At 45.6% G+C, this 21449-nt stretch overlaps 2 protein-coding genes across 6 annotated transcripts in view; one reads left to right on the top strand and one right to left on the bottom strand.

The window, feature by feature from the left end:
- The first annotated feature begins 343 nt into the window (after nt 1-343).
- mfap2 (microfibril associated protein 2) lies at nt 344-5291 on the top strand. Of its 2 annotated transcripts, none has more exons than XM_071375229.1 (9): nt 344-471; nt 2490-2569; nt 2720-2770; nt 3282-3308; nt 3498-3593; nt 3683-3718; nt 3835-3922; nt 4024-4097; nt 4220-5291. In XM_071375229.1, exons 2-9 carry the CDS (start codon nt 2539-2541, stop codon nt 4321-4323), a joined length of 507 nt encoding a protein of 168 aa, XP_071231330.1. In that variant the 5' UTR covers nt 344-471; nt 2490-2538; the 3' UTR covers nt 4324-5291. The 2 variants fall into 2 exon arrangements, with proteins under 2 accessions (XP_071231330.1, XP_071231321.1); XM_071375220.1 differs by having other exon boundaries at nt 347-471; nt 2509-2569.
- Nucleotides 5292-5356: 65 nt separating this feature from the next.
- The window catches only part of LOC139559267 (rootletin-like), a 43227-nt gene continuing 27134 nt past the window's right edge, over nt 5357-21449 (bottom strand). For 2 of the 4 annotated variants that reach the window (XM_071375129.1, XM_071375104.1), the window contains exons 31-38: nt 21009-21224; nt 20626-20850; nt 20319-20468; nt 19897-20097; nt 16763-16894; nt 9765-9806; nt 6623-6796; nt 5357-6535 (exon numbers count right to left, since the gene is read on the bottom strand). In XM_071375129.1, coding sequence (XP_071231230.1) covers nt 6449-6535; nt 6623-6796; nt 9765-9806; nt 16763-16894; nt 19897-20097; nt 20319-20468; nt 20626-20850; nt 21009-21224 — 1227 coding nt within the window. In that variant the 3' untranslated portion in view covers nt 5357-6448. The remainder of the gene's footprint in view (nt 6536-6622; nt 6797-9764; nt 9807-16762; nt 16895-19896; nt 20098-20318; nt 20469-20625; nt 20851-21008; nt 21225-21449) is intronic. The other 2 variants (XM_071375111.1, XM_071375121.1) reach the window with 2 other exon arrangements.

Genomic DNA, 21449 nt, shown 5'->3' with positions numbered 1-21449 from the left:
GCCCCTTCAGTGGATGCAATTTGGCGAGTCTCCCGAAGCCTATTGTTGGGCATGCCATAAATGCACCATGGCAAATTAATCAGTAAAATAGAACCATGAATGTATCTACTATTTTTAAATGGCACAAGTTGTGTCACACGGTACTGCCCTGCTAATTGATTGTCCCCTATCATTAACAATGACGTGGACAATCAAAATCATACACGAAAAATGATATGCTTTGAGATCAAGTATGTGTGTCTACCGTCTACTGCTTTCAAACATGCCTATTTATCCATCCTTGAGGGTTAGGAGGTTTATGTGCAGTCAGTGCCATGGTCTCTGTCTGTGGTTGGTGGGGGTCGGCGATGTGACCGACAGAGGCGGGAGAGGGGGCTTGAAGGCGGGGCGCTACAATGTGGCGTTCGGTCAGAAGTTGCTAAAGACGGACGCTTGAGACTTGCGGATCGCCGGAGCTAAATTGAAATAGAGGTAAGAGCTGCAAGTTGTTTAAATTAATATATTTAGATATGAAATAATTGCAGTATTCACATGTATTTGTAAACATGTCCGCTTATTTTGATTACTTTGAATATTGACCATTAATCAAAGACCAAGGAGTTGGGCTACATTTCTTAACTTTTACCATGTGTCAGGGTGGTGTGGGTTGTTGATCACTTAGCAGTTATTTGAAATATGCATATTTGTATCCATCATCAGTATCGAGTTATAGGCCTACAGGAAGAAAAAAAAAACTATAAAATGCAAAGTCTACAAGTCCAATAATAGCATGCAAGCAGTGGTGACCTGTCAACTAAGCTGATTCTGTGTCTTTTCTTTACAATTCACGACATGATTGGGCCTCATAATTATTCAACAGGTAGTTACATCTTTCATTTATTGAGATTGCTATAGGTTGACATGAGGTTGTATATTTGTTGTCTGTTTACACTGTTGTGGAGAATGGGACAATCTGCAATCCAGGGGGTGGGGTTATAGCTGGGGGCAATGACAATACAATGGAGAGGGGCTGGCCAACATAAATAAAATGAGAAGACAAGGGAGAAAAAGAATGTGGACTAATGGGGGGTTGTTAAGGGGGGAGGGGGAGGAGATTGGAGGCAGGGGAAGAGATGGAGAGAGAAATCATATATATGTTTTTACATAGTGCTTGAAAATACAAACTGTGTTTAGTAGGAGGAGGCATGAAGAGGGAGCTCTCCCGCTTCATGTTTGTATTGTTCCCAAGTCCCCATGCTTTGGGGGAGGGGGTCAGTTAGGGCTGGGGAGGGGGAGGGGGGGCAAAATGGGGTTGAGGAGGAGGGTGTAATAGCTCCCAGATGTGTGCTGTGAAAACATATGGTTTCCGATAGCCACTGTGATGCACAAGAGGAATATCTGAACACACACACTTTGGTGACATATACCTTCATACATACATGTACACTCTGAAACACTACAGCCAGACATCATAGTATGAAACATTAAATGTGATGATACTCACACATACACACACTGATGATCACATGATAGCACACTCAGTGCACAAAAAACACACAAGCTAGACTGTCTGATTGTGTGCAGTACAGAAGGGGAGAAGTAATTGTTCATTCCACAAGGAAAGTAGCCTAATATTGTGGTCTGCACAGTTACTTATAAGCAGTCTAGTTAGAAAAACTGTTCTCTGTGCCAATTGTTCCCAACTGAATGTGAGTTGTTGGTTTATAAATGGTTTATGAACTTTACCGTGCCGTTGTCATGTACTTGAAAACTGTAATAAGCATTGGAGGGGGGTCTTATTGCAGCAGAGTACTGCTATCCTCTGAGAATACAGTCCTCTCTCTCTCTTCACTAACTCCCCCTTCCTCACTCTCTCTCATTCTGTCTTTTTGGCGTGGCATACAGTGGTCATACTGTACGAACTCAACCTGGCCAGCTCTCTGCTTGTTAGAGAGAGGAGTAGAGAGGGGGAGGGGTTTAGGGAAATGACAAGAGAATGCGACATAGAGGAAATGAGAGACTAGGAGAGAGGAATATGGAAGATGGGGAGAGAAGGAGGGGTGGAGGGGCTCAGTGGTTCTTTTCCTGGAATTTAGCCCCTGGTCTGTCTGCTTTAGAGTGTTTCGTAGTGGAATGGAGAAAAGGAGAAAAACAGAGGGATTGTTAAGAAAGACAGACGTGCCACATTCTTGCTGTCAAAGTTTTCTTTTTTTCCCCTGACTGTTTGGGGCCAGGGGAGGGCAGAGTGGAGGGTAAAAGAGAGAGGGAAGAGGTGAGGTCAGAATGCAGGATAGGAGAGAGATGGAAGGGAAAAGACAAGAGGCCCATGGATAAAAGACTGTGACGAGGGCCATGGATAAAAGACTGTGACGAGGCCCATGGGTAAAAGACTGTCACAGTTGGGAGTCTGAAAAACTACACAGAAATACATCTATGACACAGCGACACTATGTAACAGATGTGTGTTTCGGTATCACTTGGAATCAGTAACCCTTTGAAAATGTATACAGTCTTCTCTTTCCTCCTCAGTGTCAGTCTACCTCCACACAGACAGCGATCATGAGAGTCCTCCTACTGCTCTCCATGCCAGGTGAGTCCAGCACAGTCACACTGAACACTGCATAATATACACAACACTCTAATGTACACACAACAGTATACTAACCCAATAAACATTCTATACAAGAAAACACTTGTCCAGCACATTTGCCTAAACATTTAGGCAACTTTGCCTCAACAGTCCTCCTGCTAGCTCAGCCCCCCCTCTACCAAGAACCATTTCCTTTCCTGGGTGAGTTCATACATGTCATTATTACACTGTCAGTCCACGTGTACAAACACACCGTGACTCGGTACTGTGTCTCTTCACATGTGGTCATTATTTCAATGTCTTTTGTCTACCCACCCCGAGAGTATACCATGTTAAATGTACCATTTTACCAGGTAGATGGAAACATTGAATGTCCTGTGTATTGTAATTTGTCTATTGTAAATACTTCAATGACCACTTACTATCTCAGCATTTGCTAACATCTTGAATATGAAGTCATGTACAAAGACAATCTACCGTACATTTCCTCCCAATTTTAAAAGCAGGTGGTCGATGTTATATTCTTGCCTGACTTGCAACGTTTTATGTGAAATCCCCACTGTGCTTAAGAAGATCTGTTATTCATCTGTTACACATAAAGGGTTGCTCGCCTGTCTGTCAGTCTGCCTGCTGTATATTTATCACAATATGTTATCAGTCAATGTAACAAAGGAATATCTCATACTGTACCTTTGTTAATTTTGCTTCACAGAGGACTATGGCCCTGATTATTTCCCAGGTAAGATACTTGTGTGATCTTGTTACCTATTCTACTCCTGTAGTATCATTAGTTTTGATAGACTGATGTAGAGCTTCTCTGCCCTTTGGTGATGTACTGAAAGTTCTGCTCAGTACCTCATTTTCCTTGAGAGAATTCAGCAATTCCCTTGTTGCTCTCCATCTCTCTCTCTTCACCCCCCCCCATCAGATAATCCTGTCACGGATGTCCAGCAGCAGGTTCCCCAAACGTTACCTGGTCCCGAACGTCCTGGTCCTCACACCTTTCATTATTTATTATCAACTGGTATGTTCAACATCTATATCCGCTGTCCTGTTCTTCTGTCGTATTAGCAGGGTTATTCCATTAAAATGTGAGTTTCTGTTTTGTTTCAGAGCAAGAGACAGAGCCCACAGAACCTGGCCCCCTAGGTAAAAAACAGAGAGGGAGGGTCCGTGTGTATAGTTGTTGATGGATGACTGACCTGGACTATTATGCTGTGTGTAGATGATTGTGTTGGATAGCTCATATGTTTTCTGTTGTGTAGATTGTCGAGAGGAGCAGTACCCCTGCACCAGACTCTACTCTGTTCACAAACCATGCAAACAGTGTCTGAATAGCCTCTGCTTCTACAGGTCTGATATTGCACACCTAACCCTTAACTTATCATGATAGCATTGAACATGGATTATAAAGTGTTCAACATCACACTGTAACACCGTTCCTCTCTCCTCAGCTTGCGAAGGGTGTATGTGATCAACAAGGAAGTGTGTGTCAGGACCGTGTGTGCGCATGAAGAGCTGCTAAGAGGTGAGGTGTTCTTGTATACAATGCACAACCAGCTGTCCCCACTAAAGAAACACACACACCAGTTCAGTTTTGTATTCACCTCTGTGAAGGACAAAAGCTGTAACACTTCTCTCTCTCTGTAGCTGACATGTGCCGTGACCAGTTCTCTCGTTGTGGTGTAGCGGCGGTGAGTGGCCAGTGTGGGTCACTGGGGAGCAGCTGTGGGAAGAGCTGTGGAGGGTGTTGAGAACATGGGACACAGAGAACACCAGCCCAAATACTGCCACATCTCTAGGGTCCACATCCCACCTTCCCATCCCATTTTCTGTTTAATCTTTGACTGTATTCCACATACTTTTTGGTACCAAAGAACTCCCATGTTTGTCTTTTCATCTCGCCTCTCCTCCCTTTCAGAATTACATACATAATGAGAAGTGGGATCAGTAGAACGTGTGTATGGATAAATATATATTATTTTATACTCAACAGAACATTGATGACTGTATAATGTCACTGGTGCTATAAAATCACTACCACACTGGTGCTATAAAATCACTACCACACTGGTGCTAAGGAATGGAAATCAGCAATCAGAGGCACATAAAAAAGCAACATTTTTATCTTGTTTTTTCTGCCTAATTTGATCCTATATTCGAAATCATTGTGTGATGTTTGTTGTTGTTTACTATACCGGTGTTGAAAAGCAGTCATAGTAATGAGGGGACAGCTCTATACCTGTGTTGAAAAGCAGTCATAGTAATGAGGGGACAGCTCTATACCTGTGTTGAAAAGCAGTCATAGTAATGAGGGGACAGCTCTATACCTGTGTTGAAAAGCAGTCATAGTAATGAGGGGACAGCTCTATACCTGTGTTGAAAAGCCAGAGTGACAGCTACTGCTTACTGACCTCAACAACAGAGGCATTAGCAAAACTCAATCATCCATAACCATCCCACTGCCTTGGCACTGACTGGGTGGCAAGCAGCGACAATCAGACTTGAAGAGACGGGTGCTGACCCCTGACTTCTCGAGTGTTATTGTGTAACATGGTCAACGTGACTAGAGCTACAGTGGCTGGTGACCTTGCAGTGAGTGCATAGGTTCACATATCAGTGGCAAGAAGTGCGGCTCACAAATTGTTACTGTACTACTGCTTTGTAAAACCCTTTCACTATACTGGAGAAAAAAATAAATGTTTTTTTTACTACAACTTTACCATGGTGTGACTATTCTGATGAGTTGGATTGTTTGTGCTTTATGTAGATCAAACAAACAAGCAGTGTAGTCAAAGATTCTTTATCAACATTCATTTCTTACAGATGCACAACTGTTCTCTCATTTCAATTCCCTTACAAACATGATTGATGCATGTGCTTCCATCCCCTAAACATCATCCTGATAGTTATCATAAATGTACCTCGATATGTGCTATTCCTAGTTAGTTACAAGTATATCAATCTAAATTCACAAACTGATATACATACATACAGCACATAAATACTTAACTATTTAACAGTCTTATGGCTTGGGGGTAGAATCTGTTCAGGGTCCTGTTGGTTCCAGACTTTGTGCATCGGTACTGCTTGCCGTGTGGTAGCAGAGAGAACAGTCTATGACTTGGGTCGCTGAATTGTTTCACAATTTTTTGGGGCTTTCCTATGTCCTGGGTGGCAGGGAGCTCGGCCCCAGTGATTTACTGGGCGATCCACACTGCTCTCTGTAGCGCCTTGCGGTCAGATGCCAAGCAGTTGCCATACCAAGCGGTGATGCAGCCAGTCTAGATGCTCTCAGTTGCTCAGCTGTAGGACTTTTTGAGGATCCGAGGGCCCATGCCACATTTTTTCAGCCTCCTGAGGGGAAGACGTGTTGTCGTGCCCTCTTCACGACTTGGTGTGTGTGGACCATGATAGATCCTGTGTGTTTGTATATCACAAACTGATATACATACAGCACATAAATAGTTCACATCATGTGCTCTACATATAATAGTGTCTATTGGTCAAAATAGTTGGTTCAATCTCAACCAAATACTAGCAAGATGGACAGTACAGTAGTTCCTTCATATGGCCGATCAATTTGTTGCCTAGTGCTCAAACAGTGACTCAGACTCGGTTCTCCCTTTGTATTCTGTTCTGCTGGTGTGTGTGTGTGTGGGAGGGAATCCAGGCCAACTGTATACTGGCAGCTGAGGATCTCATTCCTCCTCTGTTGTACTGGATGACACTTCTATCATCCACAGTCTCCTCCCGTGGTGTCGCTGACTTTCTCCCTGAGTAGGAGAGGCGTGTGTCAAATAAAAGGAGATGATTGGATATTGGTTCATGGCGCTGTTAGTGGGCTTTAGTACCCATGGAGGGACACAGGTGAACTGCTCAGTTCCCCCCAGACATCAGGGAGGTGGGTAGAGATGGCTGCCTCCGCCTCATCTCCTGCTGCAGCTGCTCCTTCAGAGTGGACACCTGTGGGACGGACAAACAGACAGACGAGGTCAGGGACAGACATTAAGGGTATGTCTTCTTGCCCTTTGACCTCATGGCTGTATCTACCTGCTCCTCCAGCCCTTTGACCCGGTGGCGGTGGGCTCTCTCCCGGGCGGCCAGGGTCCTCTCTGCCTCCCTCTGGGCGACCCTCAGCCTCTCCGCCTCACGCATCACCTCGTCACGCTGCCTCACAGAGCTCTCACTCACATTGTGGGACTGCTCCATCTCAGCCAGCTGGGCCTGGATACACAGAGAAATATATATACACAGATAAAGGAGTGTTAGTCACTGGGCCACAGCAACACCAAGTCACAGTGTTAATGACATGGTGTCACACTGACAAACCCAAATCCCAGACAGAGACATGTCTCAGTGTTAACAACACAGGGTTGGGGTCATTTTCTAGATGCTAACAAGAGGTATGTCAACACTACATGGGATACCATAAACACACAGCTGGTGGGGCTGGGAGAGGTCTGACGACAAATGGTTAATAGCCCATCTGGTGGTGGTCACTGGTCACTTGACGTCTGCTTCTTGATTGGCTGACACAATGAAAGGAAAAGCTATTCTCATGGTTCACATGCATGACCTTGATAAATGAATGTTAACGAAGGATTGAAAGAGAATCCAAAATGGACTAATCAGTAATATACAGTGCCTTCGGAAAGTATTCAAACCCCTCGACTTTTTCCACATTTTGTTACGTTACAGTCTTGTTCTAAAATGGATTTAAAAAAATCCTCAGCAATCGACACACAATACCCCATAATGACAAAGCAAAAACAGGTTTTTAGACATTTTTGCAAATGTATTTTAAAATAAAAAACAAAAATGCATTATTTACATAAGTATTCAGACCCTTTGCTATGTGACTCAAAATTGAGCTCAGGTGCATCCTGTTTCCATTGATTATCCAGGTACAGATCTGGGGAAGGGTACCAAAAATGTCTGCAGCATTGAAGGTGCCCAAGAACACAGTGGCCTCCATCATTCTTAAATGCAAGACTTTTGGAACCACCAAGACTCTTCCTAGTGCTGGCCGCCTGGCCAAACTGAGCAATCGGGGGAGAAGGGCCTTGGTCAGGGAGGTGACCAAGAACCCGATGGTCACTCTGACAGAGCTCTAGAGTTGCTCTGTGGAGATGGGAGGACCTTCCAGAAGGACAACCATCTCTGCTGCACTCCACCAATCAGGCCTTTATGATAGAGTGGCCAGACGGAAGCCACTCCTCAGTAAAAGGCACATGACAGCCTGCTTGGAGTTTCCCGAAAGGCATCTAAAGACTTTCAGACCATGAGAAACAAGATTCTCTGGTCCGATGAAACCAGGATGGAACTCTTTGGCCTGAATGCCAAGCGTCACTTCTGGAGGAAACCTGGCACCATCCCTACAATGAAGCATGGTGGTGGCATCATCATGCTGTGGGGATATTTTTCAGCGGCAGGAACTGGGAGACTAGTCAGGATCGAGGCAAAGATGAACGGATAAAGTACAGAGAGATCCTTGATGAAAACCTGCTTCAGACCGCTCAGGACCTAAGACTGGGGTGAAGGTTCACCTAACAGGACAACGACCCTAAGCACACAGACAAGACAACACAGGAGTGGCTTTGGGACAAGTCTCTGAATGTCCTTGAGTGGCCCAACCAGAGCCCGGACTTGAACCCGATAAAACATCTCTGGAGACCTGAAAATAGCTGTGCAGCAACGCTCCCCATCCAACCTGACATACATTGAGAGGATCTGCAGAGAAGAATGGGAGAAACTCCACAAATACAGGTGTGCCAAACTTGTAGCATGATACCCAAGAAGACTCAAGGCTCTAATCACTGCCAAAGGTGCTTCAACAAAGTACTGAGTAAAGGGTCTGAATACTTATGTAAATGTATGTATCAGTTTTTTATTTGGAATAAATTAGCAAACATTTCTCAAATCCTGTTTTTGCTTTGTCATTATGGGGTATTGTGTGTAAACCGATGAGGGAAAAAAAGAATTTAATACATTTTAGAATAAGGCTATACCGTACCAAAGTGTGGAAAAAGTCAATGGGTCTGAATACTTTCCAAAGGCACCGTATGCTGAATAGTAGCCTCTTAAAAATGAAATCAAAAGCAAATGAGAACCCGCAGAACACTATTCAACAGTGCCCTCCTAGCTAGGCTATTTCATGTAGTTTTCATACTACATTTATTTTCAACAAGTTGTGCACGTTCTTGTAAAACTTTCTTAACTTCATCTGTAACAGAAACCATAGGGGTCCAGATCAAGAACAAACAAGCCAAACAATTCTGCTCAACATTAGGTGTCTAACTAGCAGCAGATGCATTCAGAGCGAGGGCCCGGGGCTACAGCCATTTTGTACTGATCCCAACTCACTTAAGCCTGCATGAGGTTTCATTTGGCTGCCTTTAAAGGGAGCTCAGGGAACAACAGAAAGGCGCTGTGGGAGGGTTAAACTAATGAAAAAGAATGTACAATAATCTGCAACAAAAGCACTGTCTCGCCTGACTAACCCCTCACCTGAACTGAGAATTTCAGAGTAAAAACTACCAAGAAGAACACACTAGCCTCGTCTTCTATTACAGGACATTCTGCTTATGGTGATAGAGGTTATGGTGATCAACTGCTTATAGTGATCAACTGCTTATAGTGATCAACTGCTTATAGTGATAGAGGTTATGGTGATCAACTGCTTATAGTGATAGAGGTTATAGTGATCAACTGCTTATAGTGATAGAGGTTATGGTGATCAACTGCTTATAGTGATAGAGGTTATGGTGATCAACTGCTTATAGTGATAGAGATTATGGTGATCAACTGCTTATAGTGATAGAGGTTATAGTGATCAACTGCTTATAGTGATCAACTGCTTATAGTGATCAACTGCTTATAGTGATCAACTGCTTATAGTGATAGAGGTTATGGTGATCAACTGCTTATAGTGATCAACTGCTTATGGTGATCAACTGCTTACAGTGATAGAGGTTATAGTGATCAACTGCTTATAGTGATAGAGGTTATAGTGATCAACTGCTTATAGTGATCAACTGCTTATAGTGATAGGTTATGGTGATCAACTGCTTATAGTGATCAACTGCTTATAGTGATCAACTGCTTATAGTGTTAAAATTGTTCTGCATGGATTTGATCACTCAAAGAGGAGTGCACTGACTGTATAACAATCACTTGAGAAATAGACACTCACCATAGAAAAAGTGATCTTCTTTCTTACATCCACCAACTCCTCCTTCCACAAAGCAGCCAAATAAAGAATAAACACCTCCAACATCAGCCAATCACGTCAGTAAATGAGGTTTGTTATTGTGGTTTGACTAGAAGATAAGTAGGGGAGAGGTTAAGTCTATTGGACCTTACGTTGATGAATGCTGTGCATTATCAAATGATTTAAATTGTATTCTGAGTTTGACCCCAGAAAAAGACTGGCGGGTGACTAGGGAAAATGGTAATATCAATAATGATTATCTCATTACCATATTCCAGATACAGTTCATGGCCTTTTTGGTCTCAAACTGAATTTGTTGTGATACTGACCCACACAGAAAACCAACTGACTGACACAATTAACTAAAGGCTGAATGAATAACTAAATCTAGACTCCTTTGATAATTCTGCCAAAGGGGAAATAAGCAGAATGACAAACTCAAATGCTGAAACTGAACTAGGGCTGGGTGATGGTATGGAGGTATTTGATGTTTCTGAATAATAAAATCAGCAAAAAAAGAAACGTCCCTTTTCAGGACCCTGTCTTTCAAAGATAATTAAATCTAAATAACTTCACAGATCTTCATTGTAAAGGGTTTAAACACTGTTTCCCATGCTTGTTCAATGAACCACAAACAATTAATGAACATGCACCTGTGGAACGGTCGTTCCAGACACTAACAGCTTACAGACGGTAGGCAATTAAGGTCACAGTTATGAAAACTTAAGACACTAAAGAGGCCTTTCTACTGACTGAAAAACACCAAAATAAAGATGCCCAGGGTCCCTGCTCATTTGCGTGAAGGTGCCTTAGCATGCTGCAAGGAGGCATGAGGACTGCAGATGTGACCAGGGCAATAAATTGCAATGTCCGTACTGTGAGACGCCTAAGACAGAGCTACAGGGAGACAGGACGGACAGCTAATCGTCCTCGCAGTGGCAGACCATGTGTAACAACACCTGCACAGGATCGGTACATCCGAACATCAAACCTGCGGGACAGGTACAGGATGGCAACAACTGCCTGAATTACACCAGGAATGCACAATCCCTCCATCAGTGCTCAGACTGGCCGCAAAAGGCTGAGAGAGGCTGGACTGAGGGAATGTAGGCCTGTTGTAAGGCAGGTCCTCACCAGACATCACCGGCAACAATGTCGTCTATGGGCACAAACCCACCGTCACTGGACCAGACAGAACTGGCAAAAAGTGCTCTTCACTGACGAGTCGCGGTTTTGTCTCTCCAGGGGTGATGGTCAGATTCACGTTTATCGTCGAAGGAATGAGCTTTACACCGAGGCCTGTACTCTGGAGCGGGATCGATTTGGAGGTGGAGGGTCCGTCATGGTCTGGGACGGTGTGGCACAGCATTATCGGACATCACCGGCAACAATGTCGTCTATGGGCACAAACCCACCGTCACTGGACCACTCATTCATATTTAAATGCTGATGAGTTTGTTGTCTTTGCAGGCAATCTCAATGCTGTGCGTTACAGGGAAGAGATCCTCCTCCCTCGTGTGGTACCCTTCCTGCAGGCTTATTCTGACATGACCCTCCAGCATGACAATGCCACCAGCCATTCTGCTCGTTTTGTGCGTGATTTCCTGCAAGACAGGAATGTCAGTGTTCTGCCATGGCCAGCAAAGAGCCTGGATCTCAATCCCATCGAGCACGTCTGGGACCTGTTGGTTCCGAGGGTGAGGGCTAGGGCCAATCCCCCAGAAATGTCAGGGAACTTGCAGGTGCCTTGGTGGAAGAGTAGGGTAACATCTCACAGCAAGAATTGGCAAATCTGGTGCAGTCCATGAGAAGGAGATGCACTGCAGGACTTAATGCAGCTGGTGGCCACACCAGATACTGACTGTTACTTTTGACCCCCCCTTTGTTCAGGGACACATTATTCAATTTCTGTTAGTCACATGTCTGTGGAACTTGTTCAGTTTATGTCTCAGTTGTTGAATCTTGTTATGTTCATACAAATATTTACACATGTTAAGTTTGCTGAAAATAAACGCAGTTGACAGTGAGAGGACGTTTATTTTTTTGCTGAGTTTACAAGTTCTAAATATGTTTTATGAGTAGTGCAACTTGTCATTTAGCAATGTATACAAATATTGTTATAGAATCCATACCGGTATGTGGATCAATAACGGTATTCATGATATACCACCTAGCTCTAAACTGAATCCACATTTTCTCTCCTGTCACCTTTCAGACAAGCGTGAAATCAACGGCAGCTGAGGAAACACACTCAGTGGTAGTGCTCAACATGGTCAATGTCACCTCACTATTATCTTAAAGTTAGCCTTCCTTTGCCTGACCCAATGGTCTTCACATAGAAGTTTCCAAGTCTTAACATTTGGGGTTGTCCCACTTTCTGTAGGTTAGGGAGTCTCAGTGTTTAGTGTTTAGACTCTCTGTCTACCTGTAGTAGTGCTATGTGTCTGCATCTCTCTGTCTACCTGTAGCAGTGCTATGTCTCTCTGTATCTCTCTGTACCTGTAACAGTGCTATGTCTCTCTGCATCTATCTGTCTACCTGTAGTAGTGCTATGTCTCTCTGTATCTCTCTGTCTACCTGTAGTAGTGCTATGTCTCTCTGCATCTCTCTGTCTACCTGTAACAGTGCTATGTCTCTCTGCATCTCTCTGTCTACCTGTAACAGTGCTATGTCTCTCTGCATCTCTCTGTCTACCTGTAACAGTGCTATGTCTCTCTGCATCTCTCTGTCTACCTGTAACAGTGCTATGTGTCTGCATCTCTCTGTCTACCTGTAGCAGTGCTATGTCTCTCTGCATCTCTCTGCCTACCTGTAACAGTGCTATGTCTCTCTGCATCTCTCTGTCTACCTGTAACAGTGCTATGTCTCTCTGCATCTCTCTGTCTACCTGTAGCAGTGCTATGTCTCTCTGCATCTCTCTGTCTACCTGTAACAGTGCTATGTCTCTCTGCATCTCTCTGCCTACCTGTAACAGTGCTATGTCTCTCTGCATCTCTCTGCCTACCTGTAGTAGTGCTATGTCTCTCTGTATCTCTCTGTCTACCTGTAACAGTGCTATGTCTCTCTGCATCTATCTGCCTACCTGTAGTAGTGCTATGTCTCTCTGTATCTCTCTGTCTACCTGTAACAGTGCTATGTCTCTCTGCATCTATCTGCCTACCTGTAGTAGTGCTATGTCTCTCTGTATCTCTCTGTCTACCTGTAGCAGTGCTATGTCTCTCTGTATCTCTCTGTCTACCTGTAACAGTGCTATGTCTCTCTGCATCTATCTGCCTACCTGTAACAGTGCTATGTCTCTCTGCATCTCTCTGTCTACCTGTAGCAGTCCCATGTGTCTGTATCCTTCTGTCTACCTGTAGTAGTGCTATGTCTCTCTGTATCTCTCTGTCTACCTGTAGTAGTGCTATGTGTCTGCATCTCTCTGTCTACCTGTAACAGTGCTATGTCTGTCTGTATCTCTCTGTCTACCTGTAGTAGTGCTATGTCTCTCTGCATCTCTCTGTCTACCTGTAGTAGTGCTATGTCTCTCTGCATCTCTCTGTCTACCTGTAGTAGTGCTATGTCTCTCTGTATCTCTCTGTCTACCTGTAGTAGTGCTATGTCTCTCTGTATCTCTATGTCTACCTGTAGTAGTGCTATGTGTCTGCATCTCTCTGTCTACCTGTAACAGTGCTATGTCTCTCTGTATCTCTCTGCCTACCTGTAACAGTGCTATGTCTCTCTGCATCTCTCTGTCTACCTGTAACAGTGCTATGTCTCTCTGCATCTCTCTGTCTACCTGTAACAGTGCTATGTCTCTCTGCATCTCTCTGTCTACCTGTAACAGTGCTATGTCTCTCTGCATCTCTCTGTCTACCTGTAACAGTGCTATGTCTCTCTGCATCTCTCTGTCTACCTGTAACAGTGCTATGTCTCTCTGCATCTCTCTGTCTACCTGTAACAGTGCTATGTCTCTCTGCATCTCTCTGTCTACCTGTAACAGTGCTATGTCTCTCTGTATCTCTCTGCCTACCTGTAACAGTGCTATGTCTCTCTGCATCTCTCTGTCTACCTGTAACAGTGCTATGTCTCTCTGCATCTCTCTGTCTACCTGTAGTAGTGCTATGTCTCTCTGTATCTCTCTGTCTACCTGTAACAGTGCTATGTCTCTCTGCATCTCTCTGTCTACCTGTAACAGTGCTATGTCTCTCTGCATCTCTCTGTCTACCTGTAGTAGTGCTATGTCTCTCTGTATCTCTCTGCCTACCTGTAACAGTGCTATGTCTCTCTGCATGTCTCTGTCTACTTGTAGTAGTGCTATGTCTCTCTGCATCTCTCTGTCTACCTGTAGTAGTGCTATGTCTCTCTGTCTACCTGTAACAGTGCTATGTCTCTCTGCATGTCTCTGTCTACCTGTAGTAGTGCTATGTCTCTCTGTATCTCTCTGTCTACCTGTAGTAGTGCTATGTCTCTCTGCATCTCTCTGTCTACCTGTAGTAGTGCTATGTCTCTCTGTCTACCTGTAACAGTGCTATGTCTCTCTGCATGTCTCTGTCTACCTGTAGTAGTGCTATGTCTCTCTGTATCTCTCTGTCTACCTGTAGTAGTGCTATGTCTCTCTGTATCTCTCTGTCTACCTGTAGTAGTGCTATGTCTCTCTGTCTACCTGTAACAGTGCTATGTCTCTCTGCATGTCTCTGTCTACCTGTAGTAGTGCTATGTCTCTCTGTATCTCTCTGTCTACCTGTAGTAGTGCTATGTCTCTCTGTCTACCTGTAACAGTGCTATGTCTCTCTGTATCTTTCTGTCTCTCTGTAGTAGTGCTATGTCTCTCTGTATCTCTCTGTCTACTTGTAACAGTGCTATGTCTCTCTGCATCTCTCTGTCTACCTGTAGTAGTGCTATGTCTCTCTGCATCTGTCTGCCTACCTGTAACAGTGCTATGTCTCTCTGCATCTCTCTGCCTACCTGTAGCAGTGCTATGTCTCTCTGCATCTGTCTGCCTACCTGTAGCAGTGCTATGTCTCTCTGCATCTGTCTGTCTACTTGTAACAGTGCTATGTCTCTCTGCATCTGTCTGTCTACCTGTAACAGTGCTATGTCTCTCTGCATCTCTCTGCCTACCTGTAGCAGTGCTATGTCTCTCTGCATCTGTCTGTCTACCTGTAACAGTGCTATGTCTCTCTGTATCTCTCTGTCTACCTGTAGTAGTGCTATGTCTCTCTGCATCTGTCTGTCTACCTGTAACAGTGCTATGTCTCTCTGCATCTGTCTACTTGTAACAGTGCTATGTCTCTCTGCATCTCTCTGCCTACCTGTAGTAGTGCTATGTCTCTCTGCATCTGTCTGTCTACCTGTAACAGTGCTATGTCTCTCTGCATCTGTCTACCTGTAACAGTGCTATGTCTCTCTGCATCTCTCTGTCTACCTGTAGTAGTGCTATGTCTCTCTGCATCTGTCTGTCTACCTGTAACAGTGCTATGTCTCTCTGCATCTCTCTGCCTACCTGTAGTAGTGCTATGTCTCTCTGCATCTATCTGCCTACCTGTAACAGTGCTATGTCTCTCTGCATCTCTCTGCCTACCTGTAGTAGTGCTATGTCTCTCTGCATCTGTCTGTCTACTTGTAACAGTGCTATGTCTCTCTGCATCTGTCTGTCTACCTGTAGTAGTGCTATGTCTCTCTGTATCTCTCTGTCTACCTGTAGTAGTGCTATGTCTCTCTGCATCTATCTGTCTACCTGTAACCGTGCTATGTCTCTCTGTATCTCTCTGTCTACCTGTAACAGTGCTATGTCTCTCTGCATGTCTCTGTCTACCTGTAGTAGTGCTATGTCTCTCTGCATCTCTCTGTCTACCTGTAGTAGTGCTATGTCTCTCTGTATCTCTCTGCCTACCTGTAGCAGTGCTATGTGTCTGTATCTCTCTGCCTACCTGTAACAGTGCTATGTCTCTCTGTATCTCTCTGTCTACCTGTAACAGTGCTATGTCTCTCTGCATCTATCTGTCTACCTGTAACAGTGCTATGTCTCTCTGCATCTATCTGTCTACCTGTAGTAGTGCTATGTCTCTCTGCATCTGTCTGTCTCCCTGTAACAGTGCTATGTCTCTCTGCATCTGTCTGTCTACCTGTAACAGTGCTATGTCTCTCTGCATCTGTCTGTCTACCTGTAGCAGTGCTATGTCTCTCTGCATCTCTCTGTCTACCTGTAGCAGTGCTATGTCTCTCTGCATCTCTCTGTCTACCTGCAGCAGTGCTATGTGTCTCTGTGTCTCCTGCCTACCTGTAGCAGTGCTATGTGTGTCTGTGTCTCCTGCCTACCTGTAGCAGTGCTATGTGTCTCTGTGTCTCCTGCCTACCTGTAGCAGTGCTATGTGTCTCTGTGTCTCCTGCCTACCTGTAGCAGTGCTATGTGTCTCTGTGTCTCCTGCCTACCTGTAGCAGTGCTATGTGTCTCTGTGTCTCCTGCCTACCTGTAGCAGTGCTATGTGTCTCTGTGTCTCCTGCCTACCTGTAGCAGTGCTATGTGTCTCTGTGTCTCCTGCCTACCTGTAGCAGTGCTATGTGTCTCTGTGTCTCCTGCCTACCTGTAGCAGTGCTATGTGTCTCTGTGTCTCCTGCCTACCTGTAGCAGTGCTATGTGTCTCTGTGTCTCCTGCCTACCTGTAGCAGTGCTATGTGTCTGTGTCTCCTGCCTACCTGTAGCAGTGCTATCTGTCTCTGTGTCTCCTGCCTACCTGTAGCAGTGCTATGTGTCTCTGTGTCTCCTGCCTACCTGTAGCAGTGCTATGTGTCTGTGTCTCCTGCCTACCTGTAGCAGTGCTATGTGTCTCTGTGTCTCCTGCCTACCTGTAGCAGTGCTATGTGTCTCTGTGTCTCCTGCCTACCTGTAGCAGTGCTATGTGTCTCTGTGTCTCCTGCCTACCCGTAGCAGTGCTATGTGTCTCTGTGTCTCCTGCCTACCTGTAGCAGTGCTATGTGTCTCTGTGTCTCCTGCCTACCTGTAGCAGTGCTATCTGTCTCTGTGCGTCCTGCAGTTCCTGCTCTGCGGTGGTGAGGGAGCGATCCAGACGGCCTTTCTCTGCAGACAGACGCATGCTGCCCTCCTCTGTCTTTAGCTTCTGACGCTCCACCTGGAGAAACAGTCATACATGGTCAGTCACCTCAATATCATTCAACAGTAGATATTGGGGTCAAAACAGCAGCCATCCCCAATGGCGCCGGCGAGGATGGCTGCCGTTTTACGGGCTCCTAACCACCTGTGCTATTTAGTTTGTTTTTTCGCATTGTTTGTAACTTATTTTGCACATAATGTTGCTGCTCCCATCTCTTATGACCGAAAATAGCTTCTGGACATCAGAAGAGATTACTCACCTCAAACTAGACAAAGATTTTTTCTTTAATGAGTCCGACGCAAAGGATGTACTGCTTCCCCGAGACCAGGCCCAAATCCATGTCATTCGCATGAAGAAAAGACGGAGATACTGGGGGCAGAGGTCGTGGTGCCTTGTGAGAATTTGTCGGCGAGTGGGTAAACACCCACTACCATACGTCCTATTGGCCAACGTGAAATCACTGGAAAAAAACTGGATGATCTACGTTCAAGACTATCCTAGCAACCGGACATTAAAAACTGTAATATTTTATGTTTGACCGAGTCGTAGCTGAACAACGACACATATAATATAGAGCTGGCTGGGTTTTTCATGCATCGGCAGGACAGAGCATATATACGTCTGGTAAAACAAGGGGCGGGGGTGTGTATCTATTTGTCAATAACAGCTGGTGCACGAAGTCTCAAGATATTGCTCGCCTGAGGTAGAGTACCCCATGATAAACTGTAGACCACACTAACTACCGAGTGAGTTCTCATCCATATTATTCGTAGCTGTCTATTTACCATCACAAACCGATGCTGGCACTAGGACCGCACTCAACGAGCTGTATAAGTCCATAAGCAAACAAGAAAATGCTCATCCAGAAGCGGCGCGTCCAGTGGCCGGGGACTTTAATGCAGGCAAACTTAAATCCGTTTTACCTCATTTCTACCAGCATGTCACATGTGCAACCAGAGGGGGGGAAAAAACTCTAGACCACCTTTACGCCACACACAGAGGTGCATACAAAGCTCTCCCTCGCCCTCCATTTGTCCATAATTCTATTCTCCTGATTACTGCTTACAAGCTAAAATTAAAGCAGGAAGTACCAGTGACTCGCTCAATACGGAAGTGGTCAGATGACGCAGATGCTACAGAACTGTTTTGCTAGCACAGACTGGAATATGTTCCAGGATTCATCCAATGGCATTGAGGACTACAAAGGGAAACCCAGCCGTGAGCTGTCCAGTGACGCGAGTCTACCAGACGAGCTAAATGCCTTTTATGCTCGCTTCGAGGCAAGCAACACTGAAGCATGCATGAGAGCACCAGCTGTACTCAGAGCATGCACGGACCAACTGGCAAGTTTCTTCACTGACATTTTCAACCTCTCCCTGCACGAGTCTGTAATACCTACGTGTCAAGCAGACCACCATAATCCATGTGCCAAAGAAAGTGAAGGTAAAATGACTACCGCCCCGTAGCACTCAAGTTGGTAGCCATGAAGTGCTTTGAAAGGCTGGTCATGGCTCACGACGGCAGGTAGCCTAGTGGTTAGAGCGTTGGGCCAGTAACCGAAAGATCAAATCCCTGAGCTGACAAGGTAAAAAAAGAAATCGGCCATTCGGCCCCTGAACAAGGCAGTTAAACCCACTGTTCCTAGGCCGTCATTGTAAATAAGAATTTGTTCTTAACTGACTTGCCTAGTTAAATAAAGGTTCAATTTTTAAAAATGAAATAAAAACATCAACTCCATCATCCTGGAAACCCTTGACCCACTCCAATTCGCCTACCGCCTAAACAGATCCTCAGATGACGCAATCTCAACTGCACTCCACACTGCCCTTTCCCACCTGGACAAAAGGAACACCTATGTGAGAATGCTGTTCATTGACTACAGCTAAGCGTTCAACACCATAGTGCCCACAAACCTCATCACTGAGCTAAGGACCCTGGGACTAAACACCATCTGCAACTGGATCCTGGACTTCCTGATGGTGGTAAGAGTAGGCACAAACACTTCTGCCACGCTGATCCTCAACAATGGGGTCTCCTCAGGGGTGCATGCTTAGTCCCCTCCTGTACTCCCTGTTCACCCACAACTGCGTGGCCAAGCACGACTCCAACACCATCACTAAGTTTGCTGACGACACAACAGTGGTAGGGTTGATCACCGACAACGATGAGACGCCCTATAGGGAGGAGGTCAGAAACCTGGCAGTGTGGTGCCAGGACAACAACCTCTCCCTCAATGTGAGCAAGACAAAGGAGCTGATTGTGGACTATAACATCAATTGGGCTGTAGTGGAACGGGCCGAGAGTTTCAAGTTCCTTGGTGTCCACATCATCAACAAACTATCATGGTCCAAACACACCAAGACAGTCGTGAAGAGGGCACAACAACACCTTTCCCCCTCAGCATCCTGACCGGTTGCATCACCGCCTGGTATGGCAACTGCTTGGCATCAGACCATAAGGCCCTACAGAGGGTAGTGTGAACGGCCCAGTACATCACTTGGGCCAAGCTTCCTGCCATCCAGGCCCTATATACTAGGCGGTGTCAGAGGAAGGCCCAAAAAATGGTCAAAGACTCCAGTCACCCAAATTGTATTTTTTTACTTTAATTTATTTAGTAAATATTTTCTTAACTCTATTTCTTGAACTGCATTGTTGTTACGGGCTTGTAATTAAGCATTTCACGGTAAGGTCTAGACCTGTTGTATTCGGTGCATGTGACAAATAAAATTTGATTTCCATGTTTAATCCAGTTAATTGAGGAAGTTAATTGAAAACCGGCCATTATTAGAGGATTTTTTAATTCATGAATTGCATTTAAATTCACTTCCTGAATTGAACTGATTGAAAATCAATACTCCCAACTTTTTTCGACAGTCATCATATTCATCTAGGGGCTTGTAAGTAAGCATTTCACTGTAAGGTCTACACCTGTTGTATTTGGCGCATGTGACAAATACAATTTGATATTGAAATTCCTAATGTTCTGTGTGTGGTTCATATTTCTCTCACTCCTGTCTCACCTTGTCCAGTGTATTTCTCAGTGCGTTTTTGTCCTTCTCCAGGCGGACGGCCTGTCTCTCTGCATCCTTCTTCTCTGTCTCCAGCATGGCCACAGCCCTCTGCAGCCCCCGCAGCCTCTCCTCTGCAGACACCCTCTCTGTCTGGGCAGACTGGGCACTGCGCTGGGCTTCTGTCAGACTGGCAGACCGCTGACGCAGGGCCTAAAGGAGAGACAGGGTGAGGGAACAGCTATACAGATGAGATACAGGCCTATGTCTCCCGCTCTTTTTGTTACATTTTTTAAAATGTAAATTCTTCACATGCCCCTGCTATGTCCTTACCACTCTCCTCCTGTGTGTGTGTATAAGGTTAGTGTTGAGGAAATTATTATGTATGAGCAAAAGTCTCTCTCTTTCATTCTCGTTCTTTCTCTCCCTCTCACCTCCTGTGTGTGAGCCAGCTCTGCCTCCAGCTCTCCTCGTCTCAGGTCGCTCTGAGTCAGCTCAGTCTGTAGGCTCTGGACGCGCTCAGTGAGGGCCGTCATGCCTCTCTTCCCGTCCGTCAGGGACGCCCGCGCTCCATCCACTCGCTCCTGAAAACAGCAACACTACATTCAGTTTCATTGGTTCAATCTAGACTACTCATTACAATTTGCTCTAATCCTATTTAAATTACAGGGATGAGCCTTGACAAAAACAAACACTTGAATTTCAGCCCACTGTCCTATCAATGATTCCTCCTCCACCTACCTGTAGATGCCTGCGGTCCTGCTCGGCCAGCCCCAGGGTCTTCTGCAGTGCGACAAGGCGCCCCTGGGTGGCGCTGTGGGCAACGGTGGCCTCCTGGAGGCTCTGGGAAAGGCTCTGGTTCTTCTCTCTGAGACAGACCTCTCCCTCCTGGGCTTTAGACAAAGCCTGGCTCAGCCTGTCCAACTCTCTCTGGAGCGACGTCACACAGCTCTCCCCCTCCGCCACCTGGGACAGATGTACAACACAGTGTGTGAGTGGTTTAAGTCAGTGTGTCTTAGTGTGTTTCCGTTTAAAGCTGGTTAAATCTCAGCAAGACGTGCCTCTATCGAGGGTGTACTTGTTCCTCTATAGTAGATTGATTGAGTGTTCATTCAGTGTGCTACCTGTTTGACTAGTGCATCATGGCGCTCCTGGGTGGCCTGGTTCTCGGCCTCCCTGTCCCCCAGGCTCAGTTTGAGTCTCTGCAGCTCCCCTTCCAGGCTGCGTCTCCCCAGCTCCACCCTGGTCCCCCGGGCCTCGGCAGCCTCCAGGGCCTCCCGCAGACGCCTCCGCTCAGCCTCCAGACGCACCTCGCCCGCACGCTGCTTACTCAACTGGTCCTACAGGTAGGGAGGGGGAGGAGGGGAGAGGAGAGTGAGGTGAGAAAGGGGTAGAGAATGAGAGAGTGACAGAAAGAGAAGGAGAGAGCTAAAAGAGATGAAACTGGCAGACTGGCAGTCACATCAAGGTCACATGTCAAAGCCAGCCAGCCAGTCCATACAGTTACAGTATGTCATGGTGACCCAGTCTGGCAGCAGAATGGCTGCTCTGTAGAGATATAGAAC

Source organism: Salvelinus alpinus, chromosome 2 (genome assembly GCF_045679555.1).
Source record: "Salvelinus alpinus chromosome 2, SLU_Salpinus.1, whole genome shotgun sequence".
Lineage (NCBI taxonomy): Eukaryota > Metazoa > Chordata > Actinopteri > Salmoniformes > Salmonidae > Salvelinus > Salvelinus alpinus.
This window is presented reverse-complemented; position numbering and strand designations above follow the sequence as displayed.

Bases quoted from the DNA above. Each gene is read 5' to 3' on its own strand.
- mfap2 (XM_071375229.1), top strand. From the start codon at position 2,539: ATGAGAGTCCTCCTACTGCTCTCCATGCCAG. The intron at 2,570-2,719 runs GTGAGTCCAGCA...TTGCCTCAACAG, and splicing joins CCTACTGCTCTCCATGCCAG to TCCTCCTGCTAGCTCAGCCC. The intron at 3,923-4,023 runs GTCTGATATTGC...CTCTCTCCTCAG, and splicing joins AATAGCCTCTGCTTCTACAG to CTTGCGAAGGGTGTATGTGA.